The sequence below is a fragment of the Girardinichthys multiradiatus genome, chromosome 4, assembly GCF_021462225.1.
Source record: "Girardinichthys multiradiatus isolate DD_20200921_A chromosome 4, DD_fGirMul_XY1, whole genome shotgun sequence".
Classification (NCBI taxonomy): domain Eukaryota; kingdom Metazoa; phylum Chordata; class Actinopteri; order Cyprinodontiformes; family Goodeidae; genus Girardinichthys; species Girardinichthys multiradiatus.
Window position 1 is genome coordinate 3,747,699 of NC_061797.1, and position 14,879 is coordinate 3,762,577.

The 14,879-nt window shown below is 38.6% G+C and overlaps 1 protein-coding gene across 1 annotated transcript; it reads left to right on the plus strand.

Moving 5' to 3' along the window:
• Positions 1-8,606: 8,606 nt before the first annotated feature.
• On the plus strand, positions 8,607-14,126 carry si:cabz01068815.1 (solute carrier family 51 subunit beta). Its single transcript, XM_047362548.1, has 6 exons — positions 8,607-8,874; positions 10,093-10,134; positions 10,224-10,607; positions 11,151-11,273; positions 13,093-13,183; positions 13,267-14,126. The coding sequence occupies exons 1-6, from the start codon at positions 8,868-8,870 to the stop codon at positions 13,571-13,573; spliced, it is 954 nt and encodes a 317-aa protein (XP_047218504.1). The 5' UTR covers positions 8,607-8,867; the 3' UTR covers positions 13,574-14,126.
• Positions 14,127-14,879: the final 753 nt, after the last annotated feature.

A 14,879-nucleotide genomic window follows, 5' to 3' on the forward strand; every position in this document is an offset into this window, starting at 1 on the left:
CTGCTGGAGTCTGTGCTTAGCTTTCTCTACAGAGACGAGTAATACAGGTCCTTCTCAAAATGTTAGCATATTGTGATAAAGTTCATTATTTTCCATAATGTCATGATGAAAATTTAACATTCATATATTTTAGATTCATTGTACACTAACTGAAATATTTCAGGTCTTTTATTGTCTTAATACGGATGATTTTGGCATACAGCTCATGAAAACCCAAAATTTCTATCTCACAAAATTAGCATATTTCATCCGACCAATAAAAGAAAAGTGTTTTTAATACAAATAATGTCAACCTTCAAATAATCATGTACAGTTATGCACTCAATACTTGGTCGGGAATCCTTTGGCAGAAATGACTGCTTCAATGCGGCGTGGCATGGAGGCAATCAGCCTGTGGCACTGCTGAGGTCTTATGGAGGCCCAGGATGCTTCGATAGCGGCCTTTAGCTCATCCAGAGTGTTGGGTCTTGAGTCTCTCAACGTTCTCTTCACAATATCCCACAGATTCTCTATGGGGTTCAGGTCAGGAGAGTTGGCAGGTCAATTGAGCACAGTGATACCATGGTCAGTAAACCATTTACCAGTGGTTTTGGCACTGTGAGCAGGTGCCAGGTCGTGCTGAAAAATGAAATCTTCATCTCCATAAAGCATTTCAGCAGATGGAAGCATGAAGTGCTCCAAAATCTCCTGATAGCTAGCTGCATTGACCCTGCCCTTGATAAAACACAGTGGACCAACACCAGCAGCTGACACGGCACCCCAGACCATCACTGACTGTGGGTACTTGACACTGGACTTCTGGCATTTTGGCATTTCCTTCTCCCCAGTCTTCCTCCAGACTCTGGCACCTTGATTTCCGAATGACATGCAGAATTTGCTTTCATCCGAAAAAAGTACTTTGGACCACTGAGCAACAGTCCAGTGCTGCTTCTCTGTAGCCCAGGTCAGGCGCTTCTGCCGCTGTTTCTGGTTCAAAAGTGGCTTGACCTGGGGAATGCGGCACCTGTAACCCATTTCCTGCACACGCCTGTGCACGGTGGCTCTGGATGTTTCTACTCCAGACTCAGTCCACTGCTTCCGCAGGTCCCCCAAGGTCTGGAATCGGCCCTTCTCCACAATCTTCCTCAGGGTCCGGTCACCTCTTCTCGTTGTGCAGCGTTTTCTGCCACACTTTTTCCTTCCCACAGACTTCCCACTGAGGTGCCTTGATACAGCACTCTGGGAACAGCCTATTCGTTCAGACATTTCTTTCTGTGTCTTACCCTCTTGCTTGAGGGTGTCAATAGTGGCCTTCTGGACAGCAGTCAGGTCGGCAGTCTTACCCATGATTGGGGTTTTGAGTGATGAACCAGGCTGGGAGTTTTAAAGGCCTCAGGAATCTTTTGCAGGTGTTTAGAGTTAACTCGTTGATTCAGATGATTAGGTTCATAGCTCGTTTAGAGACCCTTTTAATGATATGCTAATTTTGTGAGATAGGAATTTTGGGTTTTCATGAGCTGTATGCCAAAATCATCCGTATTAAGACAATAAAAGACCTGAAATATTTCAGTTAGTGTGCAATGAATCTAAAATATATGAATGTTACATTTTCATCATGACATTATGGAAAATAATAAACTTTATCACAATATGCTAATATTTTGAGAAGGACCTGTATTAGGTGTTTCAGAACACTTGTTCACATTCCTCATGTTCACACTGAGAACATGAGGAATTGAAGTAACAAATCATATCCACGGCATAGTGATGTACAGAGGAATAAACATGAAGTCTGTTTGCAAATTTTGGAGACTTCTAGGTGAGCCTTTCTGTTCTGAGGGATAAGAAATCTTAATGCAGCTGGTTTTGCAGAGTTTAGCTTTTTAATAGTGGTCTTCATCAAACCCCACATTTTTTATGAAGTATAAATTTGTCTGGTTGAATCTGTTAGTTTAAAAATAGCAAAATGCTTATGTGAATATGACCTCTGTAAGGATGCTCTACCTGCATGTTTCACAGCAGAAGGCTCCTCTCGATCTTATCTTTGTCTTGATTTTCCATCTTCCTGCCTGTGACCCAGAAACATTTCCAGCAAAATCTACATCATTCAATGTTCATTCCTAAAATGCTGCAGGAGGGTAGTAGGTTGGTTGGACATGTAAAGCTATGCCAGTTAAGCCTATGCAGTGGTATTTTGAATAGTTTTAAAGAAACATTTGTATTAACTTAATCAACATTGTATATTACATCAGAAAATAAAAATACTTGATTCCATTCATTGCTCCTATTTTAGAAGTCACCCCATTAAATGGTTTGAACTTTACTCCTTTTAGTCCTCCATGAGAACTGAAGAACAGAGGATGACTAACAAGCAGCAAAACGGGTTACTGTCAATTTAATCATCAGAAGGAACAATACAGGTTTTCATGACAACTGTACAGGCTTTAAAAGACAATATTTCAGCAGAAAGAAAGCATAAAAATAATGTCACATTTTGCAGTCGCTGTCAAACATATCTAAAAATCTGCACACATTGTTTTCTTTCTTTTCTCCTCTTAAGACATCAAATAAACAACTGCTGACAACAGCTGATGCTGTTAGATGCTACCATGAGTAATAAAATGAGTGTGTTTTTTATCCCGAACTGATTCAGGTGACTGCTGTTCAGCAACAACCTGCTAATCAGCCATCAATTGGAATCAGGTGTGCAGATGCAGGGAAACATCTAAAACATGCAGGCCCGGGGACCAGGGTTGAAAAATCCTTAGCACCTTCCAGCGTTAACAAGATTCCTCCACTAGGTGGAAGGTAGTGAAAGAGAATCACGTGGAAAGCATGTTATTTTGCTGTCAATGGTATAAAGACATCCTTATCAAACAAGAACATATACTCTCAAGATGCTGAATAGCAGCAGCTAGAACATATTGTTAACAAATGGTTTTATATTAGAAGGACAATTAAAAATGTATATTGTTGAGTTCTAAAGTTGAATATTTATTTTAAAGTAAATGTTTATGAGTTTTCACCCACTGTAGGCTCAACTGGAGAAGTATTTGACATGTTTCTATTTATAGTCACATGTAGTGATGGGGAATGAGGTCTTGGGGTAGTACTCAGTACAAAATCTTCAAGGTTCTTCCAGTCTATTAGAAATAGTTTTAACGAATGTGTTTTATTTGCCTAGGTTTCCTCCATTGTTCCATACTGAAAGGTTTTTGTGGAGGTTTTTTTGACCTTAATAATGTCAAGATTACTGAAGCGGACAAGCAGTCTGATGACAAATGCATTAGTAAGCTTAGGCCAAAGTTTTTACACAATATTTATGGCCTAGTTTTGAAGCTATGGCGCTTTTTTCTGAAACATTTATCATAACACGCAAAATTAGCAAAACAGTGCAACTCTTAGAAAATAAGTTTTGTCAATATATATGCTATTTTATTAAAGCTATTTTTTTCACATAATCAAACTCACATTATTTTTGTCTCTTTTCTTCCAACGACTTAAACACAGATGTGCCTAAAACACTTTTGCCCCATGACTTTCTTCTCTATGACTATAGGTGAGGTACACAGAGGAAAAGGACTATGTAAAAACTGCTTTCTCTTTTTGTGGCACAAGTGGCCTTTATTCTTTAGTTGCTTAGCAGGAAGGAAGAGAAAGAGAAGACGTGCAGCACGTGGCTGGGGAACTGAACTCAGAACAAATTCATCAAGGTCTAGAACCTTCCTGCTATGGTGCTATGGTACTCGACTACTGAGTCGCTCATTTCCTCATGATTTTGCTAATTCTGCATAATTCTTGCATAATTTCTGAGAACAATTTTTTCTGTTGATTTAGTTAATTTAATGAGGTTTACCATTACACTTTTTGCAAATTCTGAAACAGAATAATATCCGCAGACATGAGCTGTATAAAAAGACTCAGTCGTGCGACCACAGTAACTGTTAAGTGGAAGACCTCACTATTGATTTTGAAGACTACACAAAATATGAGTCATAGATGTCTCTTCTTCTGATGACAATAAGATGTCCATTCGCCATTTTTAATTATTTACTGGCATTAAAATTAATAATTTGTGGGTAAAACATTTGTCCCTCTCTGCAGTTGTTTGTGTAGCCACCTGGTCACATAGACTGAATCGTGGCCAGATTATTCGTTCAAAACTCCACTGCAGGCCTTGTCACTAGCTTGCTTGGTGGATTAAGTGGTGTGACGGCAACTACCTCCTCGCCCCCCAAACCCGTTCATTATATACAGTGCCTTGCGAAAGTACTCGGCCCCCTTGAACTGGTCAACCTCTTGCCACATTTCAGGCTTCAAACATAAAGATATAAAATTCAAATTTTTTGTGAAGAATCAACAACAAGTGGGACACAATCGTGAAGTGGAATGAAATTTATTGGATGTGTCAAACCTTTTTAACAAATAAAAAACTGAAAAGTGGGGCGTACAATATTATTTGGCCTCCTTACTTTTCAGAGCAGCAAACTCACTCCAGAAGTTCAGTGAGGATCTCTGAATGATCCAATGTTGCCCCAAATGACTGATGATGATAAATAGAATCCACCTGTGTGTAATCAAGTCTCCGTATAAATGCACCTGCTCTGTGATAGTCTCAGGGTTCTGTTCAAAGCACAGAGAGCATCATGAAGACCAAGGAACACACCAGACAGGTCCGAGATACTGTTGTGGAGAAGTTTAAAGACGGATTTGGATACAAAAAGATTTCCCAAGCTTTAAACATCCCAAGGAGCACTGTGCAAGCAATCATGTTGAAATGGAAGTATCAGACCACTGCAAATCTACCAAGACCCGGCCGTCCCTCTAAACCTTCATCTTGAACAAGGAGAAGACTGATCAGAGATGCAGCCAAGAGGCCCATGATCACTCTGGATGAACTGCAGAGATCTACAGCTGAGGTGGGAGAGTCTGTCCATAGGACAACAATCAGTCGTACACTGCACAAATCTGGCCTTTATGGAAGAGTGGCAAGAAGAAAGCCATTTCTCAAAGATATCCATAAAAAGTCTTGTTTAAAGTTTGCCACAAGCCACCTGGGAGACACACCAGACATGTGGAAGAAGGTGCTCTGGTCAGATGAAACCAAAATCAAACTGTTTGGCCACAATGCAAAACGATATGTTTGGCGTAAAAGCAACACAGCTCATCACCCTGAACACACCATCCCCACTGTCAAACATGGTGGTGGCAGCATCATGATTTGGGCCTGCTTTCCGTCAGCAGGGACAGGGAAGATGGTCAAAATTGATGGGAAGATGGATGGGACCAAATACAGGACCATTCTGGAAGAAAATCTGTTGGAGTCTCCAAGAGACCTGAGACTGGGACGGAGATTTATCTTCCAACAAGACAATGATCCAAAACATAAAGCCAAATCTACAATGGAATGGTTCACAAATAAACGTATCCAGGTGTTGGAATGGCCAAGTCAAAGTCCAGCCCTGAATCCAATCGAGAATCTGTGGAAAGAGCTGAAGACTGCTGTTCACAAACGCTCTCCATCCAACCTCACTGAGCTCCAGCTGTTTTGCAAGGAAGAATGGGCAAGAATTTCAGTCTCTCGATGTGCAAAACTGATAGAAACAAACCCCAAGCAACTTGCAGCTGTAATTGCAGCAAAGGGTGGAGCTACAAAGTATTAACGCAAGGGGGCCGAATAATATTGCAGGCCCCACTTTTCAGTTTTTTATTTGTTAAAAAGTTTGACACATCCAATAAATTTCATTCCACTTCACGATTGTGTCCCACTTGTTGTTGATTCTTCACAAAAAATTAGAATTGTATATCTTTATGTTTGAAGCCTGAAACGTGGCAAGAGGTTGAAAAGTTCAAGGGAGCCGAATACTTTCGCAAGGCACTGTACATCGGGCGGTATAAAGTAAACTGATTGCAGTGTGGAATTCTTTTGTGAAAATGGTTAAACTGCTTTATTGAGGCTGGTTTCATATTTTCCATAAATCCACTAGCCACTGAACAAGCTTCAATTAAAAATAAATGGACAGTGACACAAATGGGACACTATACAAAAGTAAATTTCTTGAAAAACTTTATAATCTTAAGACGAGAGGCAATCGGTTAGCCTAATAAAATTTTAATCACCTGTACTTATATCAAACATTTACAAAGTCACTAGCCTTTAACACCTTAATGCTCAAATATACATGTAAACAAATGTCTAATTTACTTCAGCCACATGAGCTTCCACCAGTCATTCAAATGCAATTCCTAAAGCTTGACATTCTGAAGCAGTGAGGAATGGTGAGAGTACGGGTAAAATGATTGGAGGAGCAGAACATGATTCCTAATGTAACATGTTAGAAACATGTCTGGAGTAAACATGTCTGACTTTAAGTTATAATTTCTGCGTATGAATTTTATTTAAAAGAGAAAATCAGAAAAGTTTTTCCACACCCGAGAAATATGTATTAAAATGTCAATTGAAAAGCAATCGATCAAAACTCTGGGTTTCGCCAATACTTACAGGTCCTTCTCAAAATATTAGCATATTGTGATAAAGTTCATTATTTTCCATAATGTCATGATGAAAATTTAACATTCATATATTTTAGATTCATTGCACACTAACAGAAATATTTCAGGTCTTTTATTGTCTTAATACGGATGATTTTGGCATACAGCTCATGAAAACCCAAAATTCCTATCTCACAAAATTAGCATATTTCATCCGACCAATAAAAGAAAAGTGTTTTTAATACAAAAAACGTCAACCTTCAAATAATCATGTACAGTTATGCACTCAATACTTGGTCGGGAATCCTTTGGCAGAAATGACAGCTTCAATGCGGCGTGGCATGGAGGCAATCAGCTTGTGGCACTGCTGAGGTCTTATGGAGGCCCAGGATGCTTCGATAGCGGCCTTTAGCTCATCCAGAGTTTTGGGTCTTGAGTCTCTCAACGTTCTCTTCACAATATCCCACAGATTCTCTATGGGGTTCAGGTCAGGAGAGTTGGCAGGCCAATTGAGCACAGTGATACCATGGTCAGTAAACCATTTACCAGTGGTTTTGGCACTGTGAGTAGGTGCCAGGTCGTGCTGAAAAATGAAATCTTCATCTCCATAAAGCTTTTCAGCAGATGGAAGCATGAAGTGCTCCAAAATCTCCTGATAGCTAGCTGCATTAACCCTGCCCTTGATAAAACACAGTGGACCAACACCAGCAGCTGACACGGCACCCCAGACCATCACTGACTGTGGGTACTTGACACTGGACTTCTGGCATTTTGGCATTTCCTTCTCCCCAGTCTTACTCCAGACTCTGGCACCTTGATTTCCGAATGACATGCAGAATTTGCTTTCATCCGAAAAAAGTACTTTGGACCACTGAGCAACAGTCCAGTGCTGCTTCTCTTTAGCCCAGGTCAGGCGCTTCTGCCGCTGTTTCTGGTTCAAAAGTGGCTTGACCTGGGGAATGCGGCACCTGTAGCCCATTTCCTGCACACCCCTGTGCACGGTGGCTCTGGATGTTTCTACTCCAGACTCAGTCCACTGCTTCCGCAGGTCCCCCAAGGTCTGGAATCGGCCCTTCTCCACAATCTTCCTCAGGGTCCGGTCACCTCTTCTCGTTGTGCAGCGTTTTCTGCCACACCTTTTCCTTCCCACAGACTTCCCACTGAGGTGCCTTGATACAGCACTCTGGGAACAGCCTATTCGTCCAGACATTTCTTTCTGTGTCTTACCCTCTTGCTTGAGGGTGTCAATAGTGGCCTTCTGGACAGCAGTCAGGTCGGCAGTCTTACCCATGATTGGGGTTTTGAGTGATGAACCAGGCTGGGAGTTTTAAAGGCCTCAGGAATCTTTTGCAGGTGTTTAGAGTCAACTCGTTGATTCAGATGATTAGGTTCATAGCTCGTTTAGAGACTCTTTTAATGATATGCTAATTTTGTGAGATAGGAATTTTGGGTTTTCATGAGCTGTATGCCAAAATCATCCGTATTAAGACAATAAAAGACCTGAAATATTTCAGTTAGTGTGCAATGAATCTAAAATATATGAATGTTAAATTTTCATCATGACATTATGGAAAATAATGAACTTTATCACAATATGCTAATATTTTGAGAAGGACCTGTATGCTGAGAGGAATAAAATCAACTTCCAAAACAACAACCCAAGCGGAACCAACAGAGAACACCACAAAACTGATCTGTGTTCAGTGAATTTATGGTTTGGTTTAACTCCTGAACATTTCTGTTGATAAAGATACACAGACAAACAGAAAATGTGGTTGTGCACATAGTATGATATCCATATCTTCTCAAATTATTATTTGTGTTAAAAATAAAAGGTTCTTTATTTGTTCTTCTTTTTGCTGTAACCCACATCCACGCCCTCATGCCATAAAAATAAAACGTTTTAGAAGTTAATTGTAGCTTTCCTGCTCTGCATGCAGGGATTTGACCCATGAGTCATTTACCTTCATACACAGAGAGACCAAGGCTACTATGAGGCTGTGTAAACAGTAACCACATAACAAGGTCAAAGACCTGAAGGATCTCACTGAACTTTGTTTTACAAGCTTTACCTGAGCACATTGGTTAGGGTTAGTTTATGACATGCAGTAGCGAATCAGAGTGCTCTTTCAGCTTGTCTCACAAAAACATAAGATTTCAGACACAGCTTTACAGCAGCTGAATGCACAGGCAACACATTTTGGAGCAGAATAACTAAATATAGCCTCTGTGTTTATGAGTCTTTATTAATTCTCTGATCAGAAACAGAGAGGGCAGTGCAGACTCCTCCCTGTGAACTTTGGAAAGTGTTCTTCAGTTTTTTATTCTGTCAAGCACCTGCCGTGTCAGATGTTCCTTCCTCCTCATTATCTCAACCAGAGACACAGCAGAAGTGAATGCACGGTGAGTACGTAAATGACATGTAAATCCACAGCAGATCGGCAGCGCGAAGATGGAACAAATTGCTGAAAAAATATTAGCAATGTGTGATGGGATGTTTAGATAATCTGTTCATCTTGAGGTTCATACAAAGACACAGGCTTAGTCTAGCTCCGGTTTGGTAAACAGCTATAAATTAACTTACAGCTGAATATCATTTCAAACTGTTTTACAATAACAGGATGTTATTTGTTTGCTTTTCATGATATGGGATGGAATGGTTGGAATGATGACTTGATAAAATAATTTTGGCCACTCTCAGGAAGATAAGCTTTATTATGCTTTTTCTTTTGGAAAACACTCATAATACAGTCCCCTCTTGTACACATTTTGTTTGTTGTTTGTTGATATGACTTAGTTATAATATTTACAAACTGGCTAAGTGGAGAAGATGAAATACCATGAACAGACCCAGCTTCAAATGTTTTAATGATATTCTCCTAGCTTAGTAGGTTATGCTTTGGTAAAATTGCACAGTGGTGATATTGTAATGGTTTCTTCTCCAGTTTTTTGATTGTTTGTATATACAGAACTTCTAGATGCTTAATGTTGTGTTTTGTTGTGTAACTGAAATGTGAAATTACCATGGATCCTTTTATACTGGCTGCCTGCATTAATAAATATGACATATGAAAAAACACTGAGATTATTATATCTAACTTGACTTCAAACTTTCACCTGTGATTTAAAAGGTTGTTAAGAGTCCATTAAAACCCATTGATATGTATATTCTTGTACAACATCACACTCAACCCTGGGCCTTTATAAAAAAAAGCATAGCCGTTGTTTTTTAGGCAGTCTTGATTTAATCATTCTATGACATGCACCAGGAATTATGTTAGTCTTTCCACAACTTGTGTCATATTATTTATATGTGTACCTCTGTATCATCCACATACATATGAATGTAGTTATTGGGATATATATCATCTGATGGTGGGTGGACACGCAGAGAGAATATTTAATCATCTTTATTGATCCTCATTCAGTGAATAAAGAAAAAGACAGAGTCATATCTTGACCAACTATGTTCAAAAGTACCATAAATCTATAGATGCAGATATGGGTTTCCATCTCAGCTTTAACTGAATTTTTCTTCACTTCAGTTGCCTTGGCCCAGGCAGTTGCCTAGGCTTCCTTCATTTCTTATTGTACGTTCTAACAGTTCTTTGTGCATTTCAGACATGCTTGACACCTGTATATTCCTGCTTCTCCTAGTTCCAGGTAAATTAATACTTTTTGAAACAAATTGGTAACTGTCTTTTTGAATTAGCATCTATGATTTTAATTCTGTTAATTTTCAACTTTTGCAGGGTTATGGACTTTCATGATCCATAATATGGAGTATGGCCTGTGTCTGGAGGACTCGGATGACACAGGTCAAGTCCTCTTGAAAAAGTGTAACCTGGACTCACAGGCTCAACAGTGGGTCTGGATGAATCGGGATATGCTTATGTGTGTTGCAACATCCAGATGTCTGTCGGCTCAACAGAACTATCCAGTCCAAACTCAGTCTTGCCAGGAGCCAGACGTGAATGCTGCAGAACTGATGTGGGACTGTACCAGTAACAAACTCTCCAGCAGAAATACGTCCTTATTGCTGTCATCCAATGGCCAGCATGTGATTCTTACAAAGCACCTCAAACATTTTGAGTGGAAGTCTCTTGATGAGGGGGACATCTGTCAGACGAAACTCAGTAAGTCTCTGAATGAACACCGAGCCAAAGCAGGTCCTATAGATTTTATCTCTTTGCTTTAACACTAGCAGATAACAGTGATCATTTACTTAAAATATTTAGCAGTGCATTACTTTCTCACATGTAAAACTCTTCTTCTAAAACAGAAGGACTTTAAGTGTTTAAAATCTACTTTTCTCTTAGTGATACAAGGGAAAATATCTTACACAAATCAGATGAAATTAATCAACATTAGTGTTAGTTAAAGCGACTGCTTAATCAGATTGTAGATTAATTGGTAACTTACTGTCTAACTACCCCTGTGTTGTTAAAAGCAGTAAATTAATTTATTATTTCAGATCTAAATGAGAAATCACAGGAAAAACATGAACTCTTATTGGGGAGTTTTCTTTATAAAAATAAAAATCATTTCTAAAGTAATCATGTGAATACTAGTACTAAACACTTTGATGGGTCTTTCCAGAAAAAAAAGCTTGTTTCTGAATGTTCTTTTGTGTGCATCCAGTGTTCAATAATGTGCAATGTTTCTGTGTTCCTCTTCAGGACTCAGGAGAGCATCTGAGAACCAGGACCAGTTTGAGGATCCAGAAGAGTCAGCAGGTGAGGTGAAAGGCATGACAGACGAGCAGAGAGAGTATTTTCGCTGGTTGTACCGCACTGAGGACCGTAAGTACTGCTGCTTATCACAAAAGTCATAAAATCCTGAGTTAGAAATGTTTGGTGAAATCAATGACTCAGTCCAAATGTTTCATAAAAGCATAAAATCTAACATGAACTTAGTATATTAGATTAATATAATTTATAAGGTTGGATAAAGCCTGCTTTGTTATGTATGTATGTATGTATGTATGTATGTATGTATGTATGTATGTATGTATGTATGTATGTATGTATGTATGTATGTATGTATGTACAGTACTGTGCAAACGTTTTTGGCAGGTATGAAAAAATGCTGTAAACAAAGAATGCTTTCAGAAATATAAATAATGATTGATTATTTTTATCACTTTGCAACATGCTAAGTGAGCAAATCCAAACATTCAGCCAAAGTCATTAAGAACTAATCTTCAGCGTAAAGAAGAACAAGACTTACTGGAAGTGATGGTCTGGCTCCACAGAGCCCTGATCTCAACATCATAGAGTGTGTCTGGGATTACATGAAGAGACAGAAAAATGTGAGAAAGCCTTCATCTACAGAAGATCTGTGGTTAGTTCTCCAAGATGTTTGGAACAACTTACCAGGCGATTTCCTTCAAAAACTGTGTGCAAGTGTACCTAGAAGAACTGATGCTGTTTAGAAGGCAAAGGGTGGTCACACCAAATATTGATTTGATTTAGATTTATCTTCCGTTCATTCACTGCATTTTGTTGATTGATGAAAATAAATGATTCACACTTCCATTTTTGGAAGCATTCTTTGTTTACAGCATTTTTTCACACCTGCCTAAAACGTTTGCACAGTACTGTATATGTGTATATATGTATGTGTGTGTATGTGTGTGTGTGTGTGTGTGTGTGTGTGTATGCATGTATATACAACTCTATATAATACTTGTTTAAACTGCACCTTTGTTTTTCTGTTGCACTGTCTTCGAGAGCTGCTATTTTTAAATTTCATTGTGCTTTTTTGTACAATGACAATAAAGAATTCTGATTCCCCTGTTAGATGTTTTGAGTTAATTTACTGAAAGAGTGATTTCAAAACTTCAAAAAACAGGCCTTTGTACCAAAAGCAATTATGTCGAAGCAATAGTTTGTTTTAATTTGTCTTTCATGGTCAGCATGTCTGCACTGGTAGAACGTTCATGTTGCATTTATGACAGGGGTCAGCAACCTTTATGACCAAAAGAGCCATTTTGCTCCCTCTTCCAAAGAAAAATAATCTGGAGCCGCAAAAGGTAATACAGCGAATAAAATTGGAATTGTTTTATTATTTGACCTGTTACAATAGAATTTAACAAACAGAGTGCAGTGTGCGTGTGTAGGGCTACTTAAAAATCAATGAAACACTGGACTAAGCAGGCCTTTTTAAGTCATTTTTGTATTTGTATAACATTAAAATAAAACATAACCCACTATAATCAAAAATATATGTAGTTGCAGCTTAGTTGTTCTAATAAAGTAAAGATAACATTAGAAATGTTTTTTGACAAGTCCATTTCAGTGTGCTCTCATCCTCTTCGGGTTTCGTTCTCAGGCAGCAATCGAGCGAAGTCCCTGAACATGCAATAAAAAACTGCAGCAACCCCGCGTCTAAACTATCTGTTTTTTAAGAAATAGTGAATTAAATGCTGGTAGTCATACCCGTTTAATGTGACTTCTGTTTCTGAAGCTCCATGCTGATCTTCCCTATGTCGAGGGAATATTCATGTATTCTCCGTCTGAACGGTTTCCTATGCAGAAATTAACTGTGCAGAAATTACAGTATATGGCCCCTGAAAATAAGCAAATAAAAAAGCAGAGTGCTTTGTTTTCTCTCTTGCAGCAACTATTTGGACTTTCGTGATACTAGGACTGGCGTTTCTCTGTTTGCTCATTGGGTTTTTGCTGCTTGGAATGGGAGCCATGGCCAACAAGTAAGAAGATAAACATCAAATGTTATCAACAAATGAGAATGCTTTATTGGTCATTTTAAGGATTTCCTGCTTTATCTGAACAGAAGTAGAAAGAAGATAGCTAAATACAAAGCAGCTGCATCCCTTGTTAAGAAGCATGAAGAGGAAGAGCTTCAAGTCATATCTGATCATCGGGATAACGGCACATCTCCACTGCCCCATGGTCCCACATCATCTCTGTCGGATGGGGACATTGTGGTCACATGGAAAGATGGCAACACCTCCTGTCTGTATTCAGATCATGTTGTGGAGGAGAGACAGGAGGACGAACTGGAGAAGGAACAGGAGGAGAAACGGGAGGAAGTGTGGCAGGAAAGAGAAGTTCATGACGAAGGGAGGAAGGCAGAGTGAATAACACTGACCTGTTGCACAGCTTTTAAAGCTTGTTTTGATTTAGTTTTAATGAACTGTAAAGATCTAATGATTTGAGGTTTTTTTTAAAGAACCCTGTGAATACTCAGAGCCTTTTGATGTGAGGTGTTCATAAACCTTGAACCTTAACCTTATCTTTCTTTCATGTGTAATGCTGACCCCATTTAGACTATTGTTCTGATCTCACCTTAAATCACTTCAGGTCTTAATGCAGCCAATGTGGCATTTGCAAACCCCTAATGCCAGTTGATGCGCATTTAACACATAACAAGGATCATATTGAAAACATTTTGGTGCCATGTTGTGCACATAGTCAGTGAAATTATCCCTAATTTTGTGAATTTGCATCCTATATACCTAAACTTATATCCATTGTATGCGCTTTATTTCAAATTAATTTACAATCTGCTTGACAGTAAAACCATGTCATTTTTTATACCATTTTTATGAAATTCAGGCACTAAGGGGTTAAAGTCTTCATTCAGGATATATCTGTCTGAAATGTAATGCATCATTAAATCGACTTACCACATTGTTTTGTGAAAGCTTTTTCCTAAATGTCACAAGGTTTTAAACAAATAGCAGATCTGATTTACTTTTGAACAGGCAATTTCACAAAACTATTCAGGTCTAATCATGGCTCAGGACTGCAGAAATGTGATGGTACTCCGCCTGCCCTCAAGCAAAAATGTTCCCCTGGTTGTTGACCAGCACTTAGGACATGCTGCTTCTTGAGCAGCTTGCGGTTTCCAGGTTGTTATTGCTTTCTAAAGCTATCCCAAAACAAAAGATGCCTGATGAATACTAAAATAACTTTAACAAAACATACTTTAATTTTGTTTGTATATTGTTATGCTAATTATTGAAAGGTCAGTTCTGGAGAGCAAAGTTGTACGTTTTCTTTTTGCTTTGTTCATTTTTTATACATTATAAAATGAAGGAGGTACTCAAATATTCATAAAGGAAACAAAAACAAACTCTGGTGAAGTGGTTGGCACTGTTACCTCACAACAATGAGAAAGTTCTTGGTTTGAATCTGGATAGGTGCCTTTACAGGTCCTTCTCAAAATATTAGCATATTGTGATAAAGTTCGTTATTTTCCACAATGTAATGATGAAAATTTTATATTCATATATTTTTGATTCATTGCACACTAACTGAAATATTTCAGGTCTTTTATTGTCTTAATTCGGATGATTTTGGCATACAGCTCATGAAAACCCAAAATTCCTATCTCACAAAATTAGCATATTTCATCATATAAATATAAAGATATTTTCACCA